Source organism: Oncorhynchus kisutch, linkage group LG22, assembly GCF_002021735.2.
Source record: "Oncorhynchus kisutch isolate 150728-3 linkage group LG22, Okis_V2, whole genome shotgun sequence".
In the NCBI taxonomy this organism is placed as follows: domain Eukaryota; kingdom Metazoa; phylum Chordata; class Actinopteri; order Salmoniformes; family Salmonidae; genus Oncorhynchus; species Oncorhynchus kisutch.
Genome location: NC_034195.2, coordinates 31,357,549 through 31,381,985, shown reverse-complemented (window position 1 = coordinate 31,381,985; position 24,437 = coordinate 31,357,549). Strand labels below are relative to the sequence as shown.

Here is a 24,437-nt window from a genome sequence, read left to right as displayed (position 1 = left end):
AAGGAAGGCCCAGAGTTACCTCTGCTTCAGAGGATAAGTTTCATTAGAGTTACCAGCCTAAGAAATTGCAGCCCAAATAAACGCTTCACAGATTTCAAGTAACAGACACATCTCAACATCAATTGTTCAGATGAGACTGCGTGAATCAGACCTTCATGTTCGAATTGCTGCAAAGAAACCAATACTAAAGGACACCAATAACAGGAAGAGACTTGCTTGGGCCAAGAAACACGAGCAATGGACATTATACCGGTGGAAATCTGTCCTTTGGTCTGATGAGTCCAAATTTTATATTTTTGGTTCCAACCGCTGTGTAATTGTGAGACGCAGAGTAGGTGAATGGATCATCTCCGAATGTGTGGTTCCCACCATGAAGCATGGAGGAGGTGTGATGGTGTTGGGGTGTTTTGCTGGTGACACTGTCTTGATTCTTTTAGAATTCAAGGCACACTTAACCAGCATGGCTACCACAGCATTTTGCAGCGATACGCCATCACATCTGGTGTGCGCTTAGTGGGACTATCATGTGTTTTTCAACAGGACAATGACCTAGGCTGTGCAAGGGCTTTTTGACAAAGGAGTGTGAGGGTGTGCTGCATCAGATGACCTGGCCTCCACAATCACCAGACCTCAACCCAATTGAGATGGTTTGGGATGAGTTGGACCACAGAGTGAAGGAAAAGCAGCCAACAAGTTCTCAGCATATGTGGGAACTCCTTCATGACTGTTGTAAAAGCATTCCAGGTTAAGCTGGTTGAGAGAATGCCAAGAGTGTGCAAAGCTATCATCAAGGCAAAGAGTGGCTTCTTTGAGGAATCTAAAATATATTTGTTTAACATTTTTTGCTTACTACATGATTCCATATGTGTTATTTGATAGTTGTAATGTCTTCACTATTATAATACAATGTAGAAAATAGTAAAAATAAAGAAAAACTCTTAAATGAGTAGGTGTGTCCAAGCTTCTGACTGGTACTGTATGTAGAGTCTAGTACAGTTTATTTTTTATTTTTTTAGTGTGTGTGTGTGTGGACGTGTGTGTATGTACGTGTTTAACTATTCTTGTGGAGACTTCTGTTCCCCACAAGAATAGTAAACAAACACATTTGACCAACTGGGGACATTTTGTTGGTCCCCACTAGGTCAAATGCTATTTCTAGGGGGTTTAAGGTTAAGGTTAGAATTGGGTTTAGGGTTAGTTTTAGGGTTAAGGTTAGGTTTTTGGGTTAGGGTTAGGGTTAGGGTAAGAGTACAGGTTGGGGTTAGGGATTAGGGAAAATACGATTTTGGAGGGACTGAATTGTTTGTCCCCACAAGGTTAGCTGTACAAGAGTGTGCGTGTGTTTGTGCGATATGCAAAAAAACGTTTACATTTATATTTCCTTTGTATGAATTCTGTATAAAACATGCATATCAATTATGCCCTAAATATACTAAGTTCCATGATAAGGAACAGTCACACACAGCCTTTCCTCTGCAAGAGAAGTGTGCTGCTGACTTACTGTCATCCAGCCTGTCTCTGCAGCTGCGCAGTCCCCTGGGGTTAAGCTATCACAGTGACATTGCCATCTCTTATGGCGGAAATTACAAGCCTATGTTATAATACTTTTATTGCATCAAATGGTTGTTTTATTCAACAGAGTAGAGGGTTCTTATAACTCTCTATTGTGTCTGTGTGAACTGAAAGTGGGCCTCTGGGAGATAACACTGACAGGAGATTTACGATGTCTTTGGGGATACCGCATTCCAGAGCATGAGTTAATGTTTCTGTTCTATACAGTTCCAGGGAGACATGGCTCCTGTATGAAGTTGGGGGGCCAGACACTGGTCTCTACACAATGAAAACTGTTCACACAACAGATACTGTCTGCTGTGAATTATAAGTATCTTTCATACAAATCTTAATCTTGTGACCCATTCCATAAATCTGTTGTGTGTTATGTAGACTGAAGGAGGATAGACTTTGCTATAAAATGCTGTGGCTCAAACCAGCTGGTTGAGTTCTCATTGATCACCTCCAGGGGTGATTACCAACCAGCTCCATTACTGCACTAATTAAATGATGAAGTTTGATTGTTTTGAAGAAATCTTAAAAGTCTCTCCGTTTGATTACAATAATTCCACCACACTCTCTACTGGGAGGTCAACCGCAATATACACTGATGGTGTTTTAGGTTACAGCCATGTCATTACAGAGAGAGATAGAGGTCGGAGGTAATCGACATGCCTAGTTTTAGACAGAGAATCAATAGTCCCTGAAATAAACCCAGAGCTGATTATCCAGACCTGCAGACAGACTGCAGTTTGTGTTGCAGCAGGTCACATAAAGGGCTGGAAGCAATGTGGCCACTGACCAGATGGACAATATTAATGGGATGCATATTTGACTTTGAAAATAGCCTACACATTCACTCACAGTCAAAGTCAATTAGACCCTATTCAAACGGATTCATTGTTTTACACTCGGGTGAAACTGGTCTCTTTTGAGTTTATGCCCTCTGAACTTGTTGCAGGACCTGATTGTGACCACAGGGCAGGACGCCCGGCGCTCGTTAACGTGTAATTGCTGCACTTACCGCGGCTGGAGATAGACGGTAAAGCGATACAGTATCGCTTTATCGGTCAGTTATTTTGTTTTATGGTTTTGAAATACATCGCAACTGATTGAATAATTTATTCACAACAGTGAAGAGAATGTGTGTTTGGTCGCAGCTGGTCTCGTTGAGTGGATGGGTCTGTGTGGAGAGACGCTGCGTTTCTCTCTCTGCTGGAGAGCACTGACCAAGGCGACAGTTACGTGACTGTGCGCATGTAAGAAAGCTCTCTCTACCTCCAACAAATCTAAGTGATAAATGCTCATATCTAGCCACAGCATGGACGGGCTGCCGACGGAGAGCACCGGACTCAACAGCATCAACAAGGAGAAAACAGATGAACAGTACCGGGCTCTAGCCTACGACACCGCGCTCAGCACTCTGGTGGCCGTGGTGTTTTACGTGGTGGTCAAAGTGAGCCTGGACGGGATCAGGCAATGGCGGGCCCGGATCTCGGTTCTAATAGTGGGCTCGGGTCCCGTGGGGCTAACGGCCGCGCTAGTCGCTGTTCGCTCGGGGAAGGTGCTGAAGCTCACGCTGCTGGATGAGAGGTACCGCACGGCGCTGCTCTGCCGCCCCCAGCAGATTGCCCTGGACCCGCGCAGTGTGGAGTTCCTGCTCGAACTGGGGGTGGACTTTGATAACATGGAGGGCTGCTGGCACAACGAGCACTTCTTCACGAAGATAGGAGTGTTTCAAGAGTACCTGCTTAGCATTCTGGAGCAGAAGAGACAGAAGGTGGAAATCAAGGTTCAGCTGGGAACGAAGGTACACTACATATATTTCCCTTTATTTCTAAACCTATATTGAAAAAAAATGCATTACTTGTCACATTATTTGTAAGTTCTATATTTAGAGAGAGAACAATAGGGGGGCTGCACTCTGGCAAGCATCAACCCACTGTATTGAATATATATACTGAACAAAAATATTAACACAACAGGTAAAGTGTTGGCCCCATGTTTCATGAGCTAAAATAAAAGATCCCAGAATGTTCCATACCCACGAAAAGCTTTTCTTTCAAATTGTGTGCACAAATTTGTTTACAGCCCTGGTAGTGAGTGAGCATTTCTCAATTTCCTGGCAGGTGTGGCATATCAAGAAAACAGCATCACAATTGTGCTGGGGTCAATAAAAGGCCACTCTAAAATGAGCAGTTTTGTCACACAACACAATGCCACAAATGTCTCAAGTTTTGAGAGTGTGCAATTGGCATGCTGACTGCAGGAATGCCCACCAGAGCTGTTGTCAGACAATTGAATGTTCATTTATCTACCATAAGCCGCCTCCAATGTCGTTTTATAGAATTTGGCACTACGTCCAACCGGCCTCACAACCGCAGACCACGTGTAACCACGCCAGCTCAGGACCTCCACCTCAGGTCTGAAACGAGCTACCCAGACAGCTGATAAAACTGTGGGTTTGCACAACCAAAGTTTTTCAGCACTAACTGCCAGAACCCGTCTCAGGGAAGCTCATCTGTGTGCTCCTTTGTCCTCACCAGGGTCTTGACCTGACTACAGTTTAGCGTCGTAATCAATGAAAGTATGCAAATGCTCACCTTCGATGGCCACTAGCAAAGGATATTTGTGACGCTGCATGAGGCAAATGGTGGTCACACCAGATACTGACTGGTTTTCTGATCTACACCCCTACCTTTTTTAAAGGTATCTTTAACCATCAAATACATCAAATAAAATGTTATTAGTCACATGTGCCAAATACAGTATAACAGGTGAAATGCTTACTTATGAGCCACTAACCAACAATGCAGTTAAAAAAAATACAGATAAGAATAAGAGATAAAAGTAACAAGTAATTAAAGAGCAGCAGTAAAATAACAATAGCGAGACTATATACAGGGGGGTACCGGTACAGAGTCAATGTGCGGGGGCACCGGTTAGTTGAGGTAGTATGTACATGTAGGTAGAGTTATTAAAGTGACTATGCATAGATGACGACAAAGAGTAGCAGTGGTGTAAAGAGGGGGAGGGGGCAATGCAAATAGTCTGGGTAGCCATTTGACTAGATCAATCAATCAATCACATTTATTTATAAAGCCTTTTTACATCAGCTGATGTCACAAAGTGCTGAACAGAAACCCAGCCTAAAACCCAAAACAGCAAGCAATGCAGATGTAGAAGCACCCCTGAACTAGATGTTCAGGAGTCTGATGGCTTGGGGGTAGAAGCTGTTTAGAAACCTCTTGGATCTAGACTTGGCTCTCCGGTACTGCTTTCCATGCGGAAGCAGAGAGAACAATCAATAACTAGGGTGGCTGGAGTATTTGACAATTTTAAGGCCTTCCTCTGACACCGCCTGGTATAGAGGTCCTGGATGGCAAGAAGCTTGGCCCCAGTGATGTACTGGGCCGTTCGCACTACCCTCTGTAGTGCCTTGCGGTCAGAGGCCGAGCAGTTGCCATACCAGACAGTGATGTAACCAGTCAGGATGTTCTCGATGGTGCAGCTGTAGAACCTTTTGAGGATCTGAGGTCCCATGCCAAATCTTTTCAGTCTCCTGAGGGGGAATAGGTTTGTCATGCCCTCTTCACGACTGTCTTGGTGTGCTTGGATCATGTTAGTTTGTTGGTGATGTGGACACAGCTCTCAACCTGCTCCACTGCAGCCCCGTCAATGAGAATGGGGGCGTGCTCGGTCCTCCTTTTCTGTAGTCCACAATAGTCTCCTTTGTCTTGATCACGTTGAGGGAGAGGTTGTTGTTCTGGCACCACATGGCCTGGTCTCTGCCCTCCTCCCTATAGGCTGTCTCGTTGTTGTCGGTGATCAGGCCTACCACTGTTGTGTCATCAGCAAATTGAATGATGGTGTTGGAGTCGTGCCTGCCAATGCCGTCATGAGAGAACAGGGAGTACAGGAGGGGACTGAGCACGCACCACTGCAGGGCCCCTGTGTTGAGGATCAGTGTGGGGGATGTGTTGTTACCTACACTTACCGCCTGAGGGCGGCCCATCAGGAAGTCCAGGATCTAGTTGCAGAGGGATGTGTTTAGTCCCAGGGTCATTAGCTTAGTGGGCTTTGAGGGCACTTTGGTGTTGAACATTGGTGTTCCTTCTCTCCAGGTGGGACAGGGCAGTGTGGAGTGCAATAGAGATTGCATCATCTGTGGATCTGTTGGGGCGGTATGCAAATTGGTGTGTGTCTAGGGTTTCTGGGATGATGGTGTTGATGTGAGCCATGACCAGCCTTTCAAAGCACTTCATGGCTACAGATGTGAGTGCTACAGGTCGGTAGTCATTTAGGCAGGGTACCTTAGTGTTCTTGGGCACAGGCACTATGGTGGTCTGCTTAAAACATGTTGGTATTACAGACTCGGACAGGGAGGGGTTGAAAATGTCAGTGAAGACACTTGCCAGTTGGTCAGCACATGCTCGCAGTACACGTCCTGGTAATCCATGTGTCCCAGCGGCCCTGTGAATGTTGACCTTACATCGGCTGCATAGAGCGTGATCACACAGTCTTCCGGGAACAGTTGGTGCTCTCATGCATGTTTCAGTGTTATTTGCCTCGAAGCGAGCATAGAAGTAGTTTAGCTCATCTGGTAGGCTCGTGTCACTGGGCAGCTCTGGGCTGTGCTTCCCTTTGTAGTCTGTAATCGTTTGCATGGCCTGCCACATCCGACGAGCGTCAGAGCCGGTGTAGTACGATTCAATCTTAATTCTGTATTGACGCTTTGCCTGTTTGATGATGGTTCGTCGGAGGGCATAGCGGGATTTCTTCTAAGCTTCTGGGTTCGAGTCCCGCTCCTTGAAAGCGGCAGCTCTAGCCTTTAGCTCAGTGAGGATGCTGACTGTAATCCATTGCTTCTGGTTGGGGTATGTACGTGCGGTAACTATGGGGATGATGTCATCGGTGCACTTATTGATGAAGCCAATGACTGATGTGGTGTACTCCTCAATGCCATTGGAGTTATCCCGGAGCATATTCCAGTCAGTGCTAGCAAAACAGTCCTGTAGTTTAGCACCTGCTTCATCTGACCACTTTTTTATTGATCTTGTCACTGGTGCTTCCTGCTTTAATTTGAGCTTGTAAGCAGGAATCAGGAGGATAGAATTATGGTCAGATTTGCCAAATGGAGGGTGAGGGAGAGCTTTGTATGTGTCTCTGTGTGTGGAGTATAGGTGGTCCATAGTTCTTTTTCCTTTGATTGCACATTTAACATGCTGATAGAAATTTGGTCAAATGGATTTAAGTTTCCCTTTCCCCATTAAAGTCCCCGGCTACTAGGAGCGCCGCCTCTGGGTGAGTGTTTTCTTGTTTGCTTATGGTGGAATACAGCTCAATTAATGCTGTCTTAGTGCCAGCCTCTGACTGAGGTGGTATGTAAACAGCTACGAAAAATACAGATGAAAACTCTCTAGGTAGGTAGTGTGGTCTACAGCTTATCATGAGATATTCTACCTCAGGCCGAGCAATAGCTTGAGACTTCCTTAGATATTGTGCACCAGCTGTTATTTACAGAAATACATAGTCCGCCGCCCCTTGTCTCACCAGACACCGTTGTTCTATCCTGCAGGTACATTGTATAACCAACCAACTGTATGTTGATGTTGTCGTCGTTCAGCCATGACTCCGTGAAGCATAAGGTGTTAGTTTTTAATATCCCGTTGGTAGTTTAATCTTCCGTGTAACTAGTCGATTTTATTCTCCAAGGATTGCACATTTGCTCAAAGAATGGAGGGAAGTGGGGGTTTGTTTGATCGCCTTGATCACTTCGGACCCTCTTTCTACGCCTCCTCTTCACGCAGATCATGGGGATCGGTGCATGTTCCCGAGGAAGCAGTATATCCTTCACGTTGGACTCGTCAGAGTCATGAAAGGAAAAAAAGGATTCTGCTAGTCCGTGGTGAATAATCGCAATCCTGATGTCTAGAAGTTATTTTCGGTCATAAGAGACGGTAGCAGCAACATTCTGTACAAAATAAGTAAAAAAACTAGTTACAAAAAATGCAAATAAACAAACAAAATAACACAATCGGCTGGGGGCATGTAAATCGTCTGCCTTCTTCTCCGGCGTCATCTTACAACAGATGCATGTCTGTATTTCCAGTCATGTGAAATCCATAGATTAGGGCATCATTTATCTATTTAAATTGACTGATTTCCTTGTATCAAGCAAAATCTTTGAAATTGTTGTTTATATTTTTGTTCAGTGTGTGTATATATACAGTACGTGTCAAAAGTTTGGACACACCTACTTATTCCAGGGGTTTTCTATATATTTACTATTTTCTACATTGTAGAATAATAGTGAAGACATCACAACTATGAAATAACACATATGGAATCATGTAGTAACCAAAAAGGTATAGATACAGTTGAAGTCGGAAGTTTACATACACCTTAGCCAAATATATTTAAACTCAGTGTTTCACAATTCCTGACATTTAATCCAAGTAAATATTCCCTGTCTTAAGTCAGTTAGGATCACCACTTTATTTTAAGAATGTGAAATGTCTGTATAATAGTAGAGAGAATGATTTATTTCAGCATCTCATTCCCAGTGGGTCACAAGTTTACATACACTCAATTAGTATTTGGTAGCATTGCCTTTAAATGGTTTAATTTGGGTCAAACGTTTTGAGTAATCTTCCACAAGCTTCCCACAATAATTTGGGTGAATTTTGGCCCATTCCTCCTGACAGAACTGGTGTAACTGAGTCAGGTTTGTAGGCCTCCTTGCTCGCACACACTTTTTCAGTTCTGCCCACACATTTTCTATAGGATTGAGGTCAGGGCTTTGTGATGGCCACTCCAATACCTTGACTTTGTTGTCCTTAAGCCATTTTGCCACAACTTTGAAAGTATGCTTGGCGTCATTGTCCATTTGGAAGACCCATTTGCGACCAAGCTTTAACTTCCTGACTGATGTCTTGAGATGTTGCTTCAATATATCCACATCATTTTTCTATTTTGTGATGTGCACCAGTCCCACCTGCAGCAAAGCACCCCCACAACATGATGCCTCTACACCTGTGGTTGGGGATGGTGTCTTTCGGCTTGCAAGCCTCCCCCTTTTTCCTCCAAACATAACGATGGTCATTATCGCCAAACAGTTCTATTTTTGTTTCATCAGACCAGAGGGCTTTTTCTCCAAAATGTACGATCTTTGTCTCCATGTGCAGTTGCAAACCATAGTCTGGCTCTTTTTATGGCGGTTTTGGAGCAGTGGCTTCTTCCTTGCTGAGCGGCCTTTCAGGTTATGTCGATATAGGACTCGTTTTACTGTGGATATAGATACTTTTCTACCTGTTTCCTCCAGCATCTTCACATGGTCCTTTGCTGTTGTTCTGGGATTGATTTGCACTTTTGCACCAAAGTACATTCATCTCTAGGAGACAGAACGTGTCTCCTTCCTGAGCGGAATGCCGGCTGCATGGTCCCATGGTGTTTATACTTGCTTACTATTGTTTGTACAGATGAACGTTGTCCCTTCAGGCGTTTGGAAATTGCTCCCAAGGATGAACCAGACTTGTGGAGGTCCACAATTGTTTTCTGAGGTCTTGGCATATTTCTTTTGATTTTCCCATGATGTCAAGCAAAGAGGCACTGAGTTTGAAGGTAGGCCTTGAAATACATCCACACCTCCAATTGACTCAAATTATGTCAATTAGCCTATCAGAAGCTTCTAAAGCCATGACATAAAGGCACAGTCAACTAAGTGTATGTAAACTTCTGACCCACTGGAATTGTGATACAGTGAATTATATGTGAAATAATCTGTCTGTAAACAATTGTTGGAAAAATGTATTGTGTCGTGCACAATGTAGATGTCCTAACCGACTTGCAAAAATGATAGTTTGTTAACAAGAAATTTGTGGAGTGGTTGAAAAACGAGTTTTTATGACTCCAACCTAAGTGTATGTAAACTTCTGACTTCAACTGTATATAGATATTTAGTATGTATTTAGGATCATATGATTGTTCACTTTTTAGTTTACATTTTTTTAACCAGCCACCTTTCTGTTCTATAGAATAGCCTGAGATTCAGTGACTATACATCACCACCTGATAGATACACATCTGATGTATAGTTGGTTGTAAAGAGTCACTGGTAAATGTGTTCTGATGCAGATTACCGTACCACTCATTGCATAAATCTCCCTAAGCCTTTCTCTGCATTACAGCATTAAACAATGGTAGAATGATGGCAGCCTACAGTACTAGGGCTTATAGCAGCACATCATTATATAATGGCAAAATTCTGATCACATTCACTAAAGCTGGGCTTATCTGCTGACACAACATAACCGGGAAAATGTGTGTCCTCAGGCTCTCTCTATTCTGAAAAGCAGAGACCCTCAGTCCTGCTCCTCTAGAGCCACAGTAGTATTGCAGGTTTTTGTCCCAGCTTAGTGCCATCACACCTGACTCAGTTAATCAACTGATCATTGTCCCCTTGATTAGCTGAATCATGTGTTTTTTGCTGAGCTGGAACAAAAACATGTAGTCTGCAGCTCTCAAGGAGCAGTGTTGAGGATCACTGCCCTAAAGGCCGTATCTGTTTGCTGGCTGGACAGAGTTTCTCAGTTCACACCAGTGCCTTTTGATCACTTCATGACATTTGTAATGAATAAATCAGTACCTATTGCCATGGCAATAATAATCCCCATTGGTTAATCAGTATCTGATTAAAGGTAGGAATGAAGGCCAGTGGACAGTGCAGCCCTTGAGGATGAGAGCTGTCCACCCCTGGTTCACCTTCCTCTCCCTGCTTCCTCCCTGGCGATCCAGTGACTCACCCCATGTTTATGCATTAAAGCAGGTGAACTTCAAGGTCAAGCATATCTTTGATCGGAAACAAAGTTCTGCATCATTAAAAAACATTGACAATTCTGAAGCGTCCTGTCCATAGCCATTATTAGACAGGAGTGCTTGATTATTGGTTTAGTTCCAGGCTGTGTGATCTGTGAATTTTTATTTATTTACCCTTATTTAACTAGTCAAGTCAGTTAAGAACAAATTCTTATTTTCAATGACGGCCTAGGAACAGTGGGTTAACTGCCTGTTCAGGAGCAGAACGACAGATTTGCACCTTGTCAGCTCAGGTGTTTGAACTTGCAACCTTCCGGTTACTAGTCCAACACTCTAACCACTAGGCTACCCTGCCGCTCCGAATGAATGACAGGACTTTTAAATCACCAGTTTTCTGTAGTCTGAATGGATTTAACACGTCTTAGCCTCGACTCTCAGCCATCACTGGCTCAAACCTTATTGAGTTTAATGTTGGACACACACCAGGGGAGAACGACTTCTCCCTCTCATTGAAGCCAAAGATGTTCAAGGGCAACCGCGGTCCTGCAGGCTGTTGTTTTCAGAAAAGCAGGATCCCCCATTATAGTGAATGAGAAAATGGCAATCTTCTTGAGAAATATTCATGTAAATAAACAAAAAAGTCTAAGACAATCATGGTGCCAATAGTTGCTTCTATTACACCAGATGTACACTACATGGCCGAATGTATGTGGACACCTGCTCGTCTTATATCTCATTTCAAAGTCATCAGCATTAATATGGAGTTAGTCACACTTTAATGCTATAACAGCCCCCACTCTCTGGGAAGGCTTTACACTAGATGCTGGAACATTGCTGCGGGGAATTGCTTCCATTCAGCCACAAGAGCATTAGTGAGGTCGGGCACAGATGTTGGGCCGTTAGGCCTGGCTCGCACTCAGCTCTTCAGTAAGGCCATTAATTCTACTGCCAATGTTTGTCTATGGAAATTGCATGGCTCTGTGCTCGATTTTATAGACCTGTCAGCAACTGTTGTGGCTGAAATAGTCAAATCCACTCATTTGAAGGGGTGTCCACATACTTTAGTATATATAGTGTATGTCCTTGAACCGATTATTTTAAAATCGTACACAGAATAAGTTATTAGGATAATTTAGATTCTAACAGCAGCCTGCAGTACCCTGGTTGTTCTCCAACTTGAGATAGTCAATAAGATAGGGAAGCACTGAGCTAGCCTGCAACATCAGTTCCTGGACTAGCTCAATCTGCGTATATTATGTCTCCAGAAGACACCATTTTAGCAAGCTAAAAACGTACTTCCTTGCCTTTAAATGTGCTATTGAGTCTTCACATAAGAATGAATGGTATTCATATTTACAATCGGACACACACTCTCACACGAGCTCTCTCTCTCTCTCTCTCTCTCTCTCTCTCTCTCTCTCTCTCTCTCTCTCTCTCTCTCTCTCTCTCTCTCTCTCTCTCTCATTCATTCCTCTATTCCTGTTATCAGGTATTTATTTTGTATAAACTAACAATCTTTTGTATTTGTTTTAATCAACAGTTATCTGTGTGTGTGATAGTGTTTACACCAGATCACTGCCCTGCTCTATTGCTCTGGACACTTAGCCTTATCACAGACATGAACCAGTACCTAAACAAACCAGGATATCAGACCCAGCCGGACACAGACACACGCACGGCTGCACCCTACGCAACACACACACATACACACAGACACACAAAGTTGTCTCAAACATAGGGCTGTTATTGTTTGGTATTTTAGATAATAATAACAATAATAGTCCTCATCATAATAATAATTAGGTGGGTGCTCGTATTTTTTTGCATATCCCAACTCCCCCTTGGACACACTCGGAGAGTGGCTAGGGTTATGGCTAGGGTCAGCCATTATCAATGGCAACCCTGGAGCAATTAGGGTTAAGTACCTTGCTCGAGGGCACATAGACAGGGGTGTAAGTGTGATCCTTTAAGCTGAATGACTGGTATGTCTCTGGTGATGTCGTACCACTTTTAGGATAAGCATGTTTGTTTAGACAGAAAGAGGGATAGAAAGGGATTTTATTTTATTTAACCATTATTTAACTAGGCAAGTCAGTTAAGAAGAAATTCTTATTTACAATAATGGACAAAAATAAATAATCTACCCCCCCTCTCTCACTCTCTTTCTCTCTCTGTCCCTTTCTTGATCTGTTCTTCCTGTTTATCAGTTCACAGAGGAGTACCTGCGGAAGATCCCGGGTTCTGATTGGCCGCGTGTGATCGTGGTGGCTGATGGGTCGTGTGGGGACTCATGCTCTGTGCTGGGTATCAGCTCTGACTACACTGTAGAGTCCTGCCACGCATACGGGGCTAATGCCACTATAGAGAGACTGGACCAGAGACAGGTCAGACAAGCACACGCACACACACACACACACACACACACACACACACACACACACACACACACACACACACACACACACACACACACACACACACACACACACACACACACACACACACACACAAAGAGATCAAACAGAGCCCTGGTGGTTCACAATTGAATGCAATACAGTATATAACTCCTATATAAACCATATCTCTGTAGAATGGCCATAAGGACTGTCTATACTAGCAATATGGCCCTGTTCCATGTTGGTCTGTCAAACCTGCCCTTGGTGTGTTTATGGTAATCTGAACATCTCCTTAAGTACACTGTATAGAGCTTATTGTACTCTATGGGAACATTGAGATCCATCCATAGATAAAAGTAGTCAGTGACAGGCTGAAGCCCCTTTTGAATTATATTGATGCTATCAGGTGTACAGCAGGTGTTACTGTACTGTATGTCAGGCTTGTCAGCCCCTCAGGCCGTGTATTGTCTTGATCCTCATCTGTTACCTGACTGATGGATATATGAATGTGATGTCATCAGCTCTGGTGTTCCTGGGCCAAAGGTCATCTGTCATGGCAACCAGAGAGTGGATGGTGTGATGAGTTAGTGGTGTTACTGGGAGCAGCGGAGGGGAGGAAGGAAGGAAGAAATGAATGACGGGATAGTGAAGGAATAGAAGAAACAGATGAAATACAGACAGGATGATGACATAGGCAGCTATCAGCACAACAAGATCTGCTATGCAACAGCTGTCTCCTCTATCTGTATGAACTCTGATTTGTTTACTGTGTCTCTTTAAAGAAGAGGTTCACTTAATTTGAACAAATCAATGTTTTTGTTGTAAATTGTGTGTTATAGAAATGCCCAGACACTTTTTTTGCAATCTCCCTTGTTTTTGAGAAACTTACCCTACCAGAGATATACTTTCTCATGCTCGTTCAGCAGTTACAGTTAGAGATAAAAAATGAACAAAGGAAACAACTACATTCTCAGTGTAGTGGGACTTGAGTGATACTTCTTTCGGTGGTCATGCGCATGCTACATGGAGAAGCAGCACAGCTGGATAGGGGGAACCACTCAGGTCACACAAAATGGAACATAACGTTGTGGATAAAGTTTGGAATGACACAATTTCATGTGTACAAGTGTACATCTAACGACCATACTGAGAGCGTTGCAGTTTGTAAAAGGACGTACAGTACTGGGTGTTTTTGGAGCCTTGGTTCATGTTTTAACTCTGCCCCTATAGCTGCTGAACGAGCATGAGTAACTATATTGCTGGTTGGGAAAGTTGCTCTAAGACAAGTTAGAGGCACTTCTATACTGCAACATGCCATTTTCCTTTCATGTGAAATGAATGTTTTATAAAACTGAAAGTCAACTAAACTTGGGTTCATTATAGGTACAATTCTTGCACCAGAAATGTCTTCATTCATGATGATTCTCTCTTACTGGGTCTAGAACATAATTCTCAGTACTCTAAAATAGCCTACTCTCATTATCTTATTTCCTTCAACTGCATTGACATGAAAGAACTGGTCTGGTGAATGCAAATTGTAGATATAATAGGCATCCACTATATTGCTTACACATTGGCTAGGTTTGATCAGTGAAGATGGTGAGCAGATGAAGCCCTTCTAGACAATTGAGATGGTCTCCTAACTAATAAACAGACACAGCCTCTTGGCTGCCCTGCAGGGAGAGATAAGCACCTGGATCATATTTACATAAGCAGTCATCACATGTCCTGCATAGCTAACCAAACATCAGGAAAAACACTGATAAGACACAGTTTATTCTCATAATAAAGAAGACAGGGCTGTGAGCACAGATGTAATAGCAATGCAAACAATGTAAAACACAAATATGAGAGAGACAGAGAACGAGAGCGCGCGCGAGAGAGTTAAACCACTTGTTCTATCCAAGGCTATGTCAGGTCAGTGTTTCATAAGGTTGAGCAGTAGCAGTGATGTGTCACATCTGTTTCTCAGAGACCTGTTTGTGTTCATCATGGGTTTACTCTGTTCTCTTATTGTGCTCCAGCTACATCCTCTCCACAGTGGCAGATTCACACAGCTGTGACTTCCAATCACTACTTAACTTATCTATCTCTCGCTGGCCGTTTCCGTTAGTTAATGAATTTAGCTCAGAGGATATGACCTGTTTACCCACCCCGCTCTCTCCTCTGCAGTGGTAAAACACTGTTGGATCACACTGGTCTGGTTCATGTCATTGATGTGAATTTAGATCAATTCTGGGGGGGGGGGTTAAAGGATAAAACACCCTTTTGGGGTAGAAAAGGGGTCAGATGTGTGAAAAAGAAAGAGATATGAAGAAAGAGATGGAGAGTGAGAGCTAGAGCGATAATACACATGCACATAGAAAGAGAGAGGGTGAGAGAGGTGGAGAGCAGAGAGGGAAAAAGGGTGGTATATTCAATATCTGAAGCACATTTACTGTACTAACACCATGTCATAATTAGTTAATTGTTTATATTTAAGGGATAATCAACTACGGGCTATGCATTCTATGGAAAATAATGAATGATATGGAAGGTGTGAACTAACCTTCCACGGAGAACGCATAGACCCCCGAGTTGAGAACGCATAGACTACGGAGTTGATTATCCCTTTTATACCATGCCTACAATTTAACACATTTGCTGCAAGAAATTGGTTCATTTGCAGGTAAAAATATATTCATCTTCCACTGAGGTAGCTAGCACAGCTACATTAGTTGCCTTGGTAACCAAACAAACAGACTTGCTTGTTTAGCTAACCAGACCATCAGTCCTAGGGCGCATTCGTAAATTCGCTCTGGCTATCTACTCCTATTTCAGAGCACTCTCATCTGAGTGTGCAAAAGCACAGAATAACAGAAGAATTTACGAACGTACCACTAGCTGGCTGTTATGAAAATCGAATTCAACAATGTCAATAATATTGTCAATTCAACTTATGCTTTCAAAAGAAGCTCAAACATACACTGAACAAAAATATAAACGCAACATGCAACAATTAGTTACAGTTATAAGGAAATCAGTCAATTGAAATAAATACATTTCTATGGATTTCACATGACTGGGGATACAGATAGGCATCTGTTGATCACAGATACCTAAAAACTTATTTGGGATAGGGGGCAGCATTTTCACCTTTGGATGAATAATGTGCCTAGAGTGAACTGCCTCCTACTCAGTCCCAGATGCTAATATATGCATACCATTAGCAGTATTGGATAGAAAACACTCTGTTTCTACAACTGTTTGAATGATGTCTGTGAGTATAACAGAACTCATATGGCAGGCTAAAATCTGAGAAAAAATCCAAACAGGAGGTGGGAATTCTGAGGTTTGTAGTTTTTGAACTCACCCCTATTGAATACAGAGTGGGATATGGGTTATGTTGCACTTCCTAAGGCTTCCACTAGATGTCAACTGTCTTTAGAACTTTGTTTCAGGCTGCTCCTGTGAAGGGGGGCCGGATGGGAGCTGTTTGACTAAGGGGTCTGTCTGCAGCCTCGTTCTCAGTCACACGCTATCACATGAGAGGTATCTCTCGTTCCATTGCTTTTCTACAGACAATGGAATTCTTCGGTTGGAACATCATTGAACATTTATGAGAAAAACATCCTAAAGATTGATTCTATACTTAGTTTGACAAGTTTCTTCGACCTGTAATAAAACTTTTTGAACATTTCGTCTGACTGGACCTGAACGCGATTTTGGATTTGTTTACCAAACGACCCTAACAAAAGAAGCTATTGGACATAAATGAACATAAATGATGGACATTATCGAACAAAACAAGCATTTATTGTGGAACTGTGATTCCTGGGAGTGCATTCTGATGAAGATCATCAAAGGTAAGTGAATATTTATAATGCTATTTATGAATAATGTGGACTACCCAACATGGCGGATATTTCTCTGGCTGGTTTGGGCTCTGAGCGCCGTTCTCAGATTATGCTTTTTCCGTAAAGTAAAAAAAAAATCTTACACAACGGTTGCATTAAGGAGAAGTTTATCTAAAGTTCCACGCATAACACTTGCATTTTCATCAACATTTATAATGAGTATTTCTGTGAATTCATGTGGCTCTCTGCAATATCACTGCATGTTTTGGAACTACTGAACGTAACACGCCAATGTAAAATAAGATTTTTGGATATAAATATGAACTTTACCGAACAAAACATACATGTATTGTGTAACATGAAGTCCTATGAGTGTAATCTGATGAAGATCATTAAAGGTTAGTGATTAATTTTACCTCTATTTGTGCTTTTTGTGACTCCTCTCTTTGGCTGGAAATATGGCTGTGTTTTTTCTGTGGCTTGGTGGTAACCTAACATAATCGTTTGCGGAGCTTTCGCTGTAAACCATTTTTGAAATCAGACACTGTGGCTGGATTAACGAGAACGTTATCTTTAAAATGGTGTCTAATACTCGTATGTTTGAGAAATTAGATTTATGAGATTTCTGTTGATTTGTATTTGGTGCCCTGCAATTTCATTGGCTGTTGGCGAGCGGACCCCCAGTCCTAGACAGGTTAAGGTAGGGGCGTGTCAGTATCTGGTATGACCACCATTTGCCTCATGCAGCGCGACACATCTCTGTCGCATAGGCTGTTGATTATGGCCTGTGGAACGTTGTCCCATTCCTCTTCAATGGCTCTGCAAAGTTTCTGGATATTGGCGGGAACTGGAACACACTGTCGTACACGTTGATGCACAGTATCCCAAACAGGCTCAACGGGTAACATGACGGGTGAGAATGCAGGCCATGGAAGAACTGGGACATTTTCAGCTTCCAGGAATTGTGTACAGATCCTTTCGACATTGGGCCGTGCTTTATGCTGAAACATGAGGTGACCGCGGAGGATGAATGACACGACAATGGGCCTCAGGATCTCGTGCATTCAAATTGCCATTGATAAAATGCAACTGTGCTCGTTGTCCGTGGCTTATGCCTGCCCAGACCATAACCCCACCTCCACCACGTGGGGCACTCTGTTCACAACATTGACATCAGAAAACCGCTCTCCCACACGACACCGTACATGCTGTCTGCCATCTGCCTGGTACAGTTGAAACCGGGATTCATCGATGAAGCGCACACTTCGCCAGTGTGCCAGTGGCCATCGAAGGCAATTCGATATTGGGAAGGTGTTCCTAATGTTTAGTATACTGTGAGTATAGCCATTGAATTATACCGTGCTGTTATACTGTGCCTTATAGGGAAATAATGCTTGCTCTATAATGCCCTTCACACCATTCAGAAACGAGTATTCAACGATGACATGGTTTAAACAGTTTTACAGGATAACAACATATCATTGAATCTATGAAGGTTTTTTAACAGTTCTCCCTAAGTAGTTTTATGTTATTTCTATACTGATGATGGTAAGAATGACAGTAATCTCTTCTCTCAGCACTCTAAATTAAATGCATCTGTTGCTCCCTCTCTCTCTTCCTCTATATCTCTTATTTACACACACACACACACTGACATCCCTCTCCTTTTCATCTCCAGGTGCCCACCCCAGAGATCCGAGCCCACAGCCTGTTCTTCGACTTGTCTGCGTACGGAGTGGAGGCTCTCAGGGAGCCGAAAAGCTCTGCCGTCAAGCCAGGGTTCCACCTCAAGATCTACGGAACCTTCCGGAACCGCTACATGGCTCTGGTCTGCCCCGCCTCAGACACCAAGATGGTCCGCTTCCTCCGACACACAGCTAACTCCTCGGTAAAGACCCTAGCAGGCACTGTCTATTTCTGATGACAGCACAGATCATCTGTTCCATACCAATTCCCTGCACATTTCCCTAGGACCTTGGATGGGACCACTAGCCATTACCTAGAGCTAAGACCTATTCTTCAGGCTTGCCACAGTCTGCTTACCAACAGAAATAAACTGAGGTTTAGAAAACAAATGGACAGAAAATGAATCAATCAATCATCCAATAATGAATGCTGTGATCACAGTATGTTTTCTGTGCCCTTCCATGCATGTGTGTATGAGCCTTGGCTCCCTGCTTGGCCAGACTAATGTACTGTATTTCTAATAATAACCCTGGCCACAGAGTCGCTTTTTACACCTACTTACCTCACACCTTTCTTCCAGCATATGACCCCTGACCACACTGTGTTAGTCTGTTGAGTACACAGAGCAAAGCCCTGTGTGTGTGTGTGTGGCTGGAGGGGCCATCTGTAAACTCTTAGAAAAAAGGGTTCTTTGGCTGTCCCCATAGGAGAACCCTTATTTTATTCCATGTAGAACACACACACGTATGCTGTTACTTGGTTACGGATGACTGTCCTGGTGTGGGCCGAAGGACAGATGAGTGGAGAGCACAGCAGTGTCACAGAGAGAGAGAGAGAGGAAGAGAGTAGAAGAGAGAGAAAGGAAGAAGGGGGGGAATCATTCATTTCATGGCTGTAATCATTTTACAATCGACGTGATAACAGAGCAGACGTCAGAGGAGGGTCAGAGATGTGTTTTCTACTGTTCTTTTTCAAGTTTCACTGTCTTCCAGAACATCAATGGATAAGATTAAAATGTCCTGATTATATTCCTGTACAATTGACTCTGGTAGGTACCGCAGTTTGTTTGTATGGCAGAGGTAGCTCACTGGGCTGTGCTCTTGGTTTGAGCAACAAATCTGAGCCCATGAGCTAACATGGTTTTGCACTGACAACTTGGGCTGTCAGTTACAGTCACTCAGGTCCCTCTTTTTCTCTAAGAGGGTCTTCAGTTGCTTTGTCTTTGTCTTGGCCACACCAGATTTCTTTATCCAGCCGTTGGCTGGCTGGGTGGGTGGTGTTTCTGTTTGACTATAAAACTGTAGTGTGTAACTTTTCAACCCAAAACCAACCACCATTGACCAATCAAACAATACCAAGTTTACAGTGCAACCTGACCACCAAGGCCCAATCTCCATGGGGTGTCACAGCATTTACAGGCTTGTGTGGGGGATGAGACCAGTGTAAATAAGACAGAATTCCTGAGAGGACCACAAAATGTTTTTGCATATATTAATTCAGAGTTCACCCTGTACAGATACAAGTAACCACAGAGATCACACATCAATATACTGTAGAGAGCATCAGAGTTATCCTCAGTGAACAACTTTCAGATAGAGTAATACTATAGTATCCATCTCTGGTATCTATCAAATTCAATAGTCAGTCTCTGGATACTGTACCAGAGAGAAACATTTAGACCACTCATAAAGGCAAAGGGCTGACTAGTCCTTGGGCATTGTCCTTTGTTCCTGGACTTTTTGCCATGCAACTCCAGGTAACAGTGCACACATAAATTAGGGGCGAGCCTACAAAACACATTCTGTTCCATGACTCATCTCTGGTTTCCTCTCCCTCCAGATCATGAAGAACATCTTCCACCAGTCGTTTAATGCGTATAAGACCGACATCGAGCCCCGTCTCAACGACCTGACACTGCACCGCATGCAGTGCAGTAGACGTCTATTTGACATCCAGCTGTCTCACCGGAGAGTCAGTGCCGCCTACATAGAGGGAGACAATGTGTCTGTGACCGTGGAGGGGGAGGCGGTACGGGTGCTCAACTTCGACACAGGTACACGCAAACGCCCTGACATCAGCTTACATTGGTACACAAAAAAGTTCTGGCCTCACTTGTCGCAGTGCTCAACTTCTGTGGTATCACTAATGCAGGTATGTGTAACTCCTTGACTTCATCATCATCATCAACAGAGTGCTTGGTTTTCCCATAGGTAAAATAAATCACCCTTGTTGTCAAGGGGCCCCTATTTTTAGAGCATGAAGACACTTGAGAAGGAGAGAGAAGTGGTGTGACTCACTACTGTACTGAATGCCATTTTAGCCTCTGAAAATCAATTTCTCCATCTCTCTGAGGTTGCTTTTTACTTTACAACATTTCAACATCTTTTAGAGTACCCTTCAGTGTCTTTCAGGCTACGTGTAACCGTTTTTATTAATGAGGGGTTTATGAAATTAATAACGCCTTTTGATGTGTTTTATCACTCATATTTTCAGTATCTTTGATAAGAGTACGATATAACATCTCTCCCAAGACCTCATGATTTCAGATTCATCTTCTCACTATGTTTGATAGATATTCAACTCACAGCACTGATAAAATGTATCTTTGCCCCCCCCCCCCGCCCTCCTCTCCTCCGACCAGGTTGTGGGGTGAACCTGGGGATGAGGGGTCTTGAGTCCTTGGGGACATTTATCTACCACACGGCCACGGCTGTGGACCAGAATGACATGTTGGAGGCCCTGTCCGCCAAAATCCAGCACTCCAGACAGGTGGCCGAGACCTTCAGACAGACTGGTCTGGCACACACCATGTTCGAGTGACAGCAGGGAGAACACACAGTGACACAGGGGGGCGGAGTGGGACACTGTCTCTAGAGTCCCTGTTTCAGCTGAAAGAGAAAAGTGGCTTTTATATTAAATGTAAAAAAGCTGCTTTACCATCGATGGCCCATGGATCAGAAGCACAAAGAGGGTTCTGAACAGGAAACAGACTCTATGGATGAATGTACAGGAGGTTGGTGGCACCTTAATTGGGGAAGACAGGCTCGTGGTAATGGCTGGAGTGGAATAAGGGGAATGGTATCAAATAAATCAAACACATGATTTCCAAGATCTATAGCCTTTATGTATGGTCTGCCGTAAGGACCAAAGCGCATATGTCAGTGTTTAATTTCAGGGATGGGAGTGTCTCGGTGTTCTACAGTGGCTTCCTTCCCTTACCTTCGTTCATCCAACCACTCCTGTAGTTTCAGATAGATGGATGATGGACAGGAAGCTGTTAAAGAGCATTGAGATGCAGCCTTGCACTTGATGTTCTGTGGGTTTAACTGAAACTTGAATCGTGTGATGGAGTTTATTTTTTCCGGTGGAGTGACCTGTTTTGTGAGATATTCAGTACAGTATGTTCTAATTCTGTGTTTTTGACACCTTTGGTATGTGCCTGGTGCATCGTACAACTCACAAACCTTGGCCATTAGCCAGAAACAAATGGCTTCTGTTGTTACAAACCCTTTACTGCTGAAGAATGTTTGAGTAGCTTTGAAGATTCTAGAACTGCCTCTGATTAGGACTTTCAGTATTGTTGAAGGAAGCTGAGTGGCAGGCTGAAAACGTCTGGTCCCTCTCCTCATCTCCACTAATATAAAAAGGCAGGATAGATGAACGCAATATGTGCAGATAAAGGGAAGGAGACAAGGAGAGGAAGCCAGTTTGTACTTTTGGGATTATGCACCCATAGTTCCACAGGAAGATGTGGAAGGAGCTCATTATGGCATTATGTTCCAATGGGGATGAAGAGGATTGACTAAGTAGTAACACGTTGGAGAAGGTATCATGTTGAAGTGCCATAAGTACTGGCTTAATCAGTCGTTACCACACCAGGGTGATATAAGTGAAGATTGTACTCTTTCTATGGATATTGTTTGTTTGTTTAATAAAATATATGGTCTTTCAAATCACAGGTTTCTATGTACAGTATGTAGTTCATGGTTAGGTGATAATGCCATCTAGTGGTATTTTAGACGTTAGGACATAATTCTGTATCACAAGAGAGGCTTTGCACTTTTAAAAGTGTAATACTGCTCACCCCACCAACTAAATATTGTAAAAATAACTAAAATAAAACCTTCAAGGATTAGGTTTAATGTACACATATTTGCATTATGCACTGTAAAGACAGAGTATACTGTACATTTAACCACCAGTATCAGGAGCATGGCCGTGCTTACCTGTTCCTAGCATCTACACTCTATCCAAGCTCCACAACCACAGTTAAGAACCTACTGCCCCTAATCATAGAAAAGAAAACACTGGAAACTTAAACCTTTGACCCTTCATACAAAAGGTGTATTAAGTTTGTACAACCGATTAACCCATCAACCACTCAATAGTTTATTACCTCCTCTTGAGCAGTTTGCTGTGTAGTCTGTTGTCCGTATGTTCTGGTTCTGGAATGTTTGTTTGATGCTGGACATGGGCTGCATTGCTCTCCATCTCCTCTAGAGGGCGTTATTGGACACAGAACAATAGTTAGATGTCATCAAGCACGACTATCTCTCTTTCTCACCTTGGTGAATGCTCATATCAGGCGTCGTAGCATGGCCTCCTTTCTCTGAGGACACAGGCTGGTCACCTGACCCACATAGCCCAGTAATCAGGACATGATGTGAGGCTGCTGGGACCACACACGCTAGTTGCTGATGCTTTCAACATCTTTGATGAACGTAAGAGGAGGTTGAAGATCTTAAAGTAAGCCATGATATGATTAAACGTGGGTATATGGTCTGACTGGATCTCACCTGCATCAGCACACAGAGATGGTTCATGTTCTGAGATACTGAGGTCAATCTCTACGTCCTTGGCACTCAGAACAGGCTCCTGCAGAGAGAACGAAACAGGGAGAGAGAGAGAGAGTAGGAGAGAGCTATCAGTTGCAATTTAGTGACATTTTATCTCTGTAGTCAAATTGTGGTTCTTTATCTGATCTCTCTTACCTTGAGTTTCTCCATCCAGGTCCTCAGTAGAGAGCTAAGTATGTGTGGATCTGACTGTGACCAGTAGAGCCCAGGCCACTCACTGCTGTTCAGCTCCTCCTGTCAAATCAAGGGTTCTTATATCTGTCTTGTTTCACACATGTACAAGTGTCTAACCTGTACAAGTGTGTGTGGTGTGAAATGGAAATGTGTTTGTTGCATATCCCACTCAGACACCTGCTGAGAGTAGGGTCACAACCAGAGGGATTAGCAATTATTGACGGCGACCCTGTAGCAATAGGTTTAAGTGCCTTGCTCAAGAGCAGATTGACAGATTTTTACCAGCTAGTCAGCTCGGGATTTGAAATAGCAAGCTTTTGGTTACTGGCCCAGCGTTCTTAACCGCTAGTCTACCTGCCGCACCTGTCAGTCATCAAAGAGAGACAGAGTAGCCCATGACAGATTAAGGTATCCCATTCCCATATGTTCATATCATAGTATGGTAAATTCTATTACATTTTAGTCAATTCAGGAGGGCCCAAATGTTGAGATCCGGGGAACAAGATTTAGGACCTTAGCAACTTCCTGGCAGATCTAGATTCAATCCGATCTGCCTTATCCTGCAATACCAACAACTGCAGAGCAATCTTATTGTTTTTATTAAGGCAATGTTGGAGGTGTAACAGTGTTGGAGCTGTCAATTCAGCAAGCGGCTCCCGGTATTATACCTATCACGGATATTGCCATTGGATGCACAGAGTAGCATTAGTACTATAAATCCTATGCAGCCTTCATGCATGTTGTAATCTACACCTATTTTGTTACATGATTTTCAATTTGAGTCTCTTTATTTCTATATAACCTAGACACCATCTCGCTCTGAACTGTTAACGCAGGTGCGATTTAAGGACAGGTGTGGTTTTGTGACAGTGACGGCAAGATAATGGCACCGCAGGAGATGGCTGCCGTTTTACGGGCTCCTAACCAATTGTGTTTTTTCACATTGTTTGTAACTTATTTTGTACATAATGTTTCTGCCACCGTCTCTTATGACCGAAAAGAGCTTCTGGATATCAGGAAAGGCTCAAATCCCCATCATTCACATGAAGAAAATGCAGATAAACTGGGTGAGCTCTGTTGAAGAATATCCTACCAACATTAAAAACAGTAATATCTTATGT

General features: G+C 43.2%; 1 protein-coding gene across 1 annotated transcript; it reads left to right on the top strand.

Annotated features, from left to right (window-relative positions):
• The first annotated feature begins 2,594 nt into the window (after nucleotides 1-2,594).
• si:dkey-234i14.6 (uncharacterized) lies at nucleotides 2,595-22,242 on the top strand. The gene is made up of 5 exons (XM_031802163.1): nucleotides 2,595-3,361; nucleotides 12,576-12,752; nucleotides 18,279-18,488; nucleotides 20,126-20,339; nucleotides 20,928-22,242. The coding sequence occupies exons 1-5, from the start codon at nucleotides 2,852-2,854 to the stop codon at nucleotides 21,104-21,106; spliced, it is 1,290 nt and encodes a 429-aa protein (XP_031658023.1). The 5' UTR covers nucleotides 2,595-2,851; the 3' UTR covers nucleotides 21,107-22,242.
• The last annotated feature ends 2,195 nt before the right edge of the window (nucleotides 22,243-24,437 follow it).

Excerpts from the sequence above, each read along its gene's own strand:
- si:dkey-234i14.6 (XM_031802163.1), top strand. The coding sequence starts at position 2,852 with ATGCTCATATCTAGCCACAGCATGGACGGGCTGCCGACGGAGAGCACC. Across the intron at positions 12,753-18,278 it reads AGAGACTGGACCAGAGACAG|GTGCCCACCCCAGAGATCCG; the intron begins GTCAGACAAGCA and ends TTTCATCTCCAG. Across the intron at positions 20,340-20,927 it reads GGTGCTCAACTTCGACACAG|GTTGTGGGGTGAACCTGGGG; the intron begins GTACACGCAAAC and ends TCCTCCGACCAG.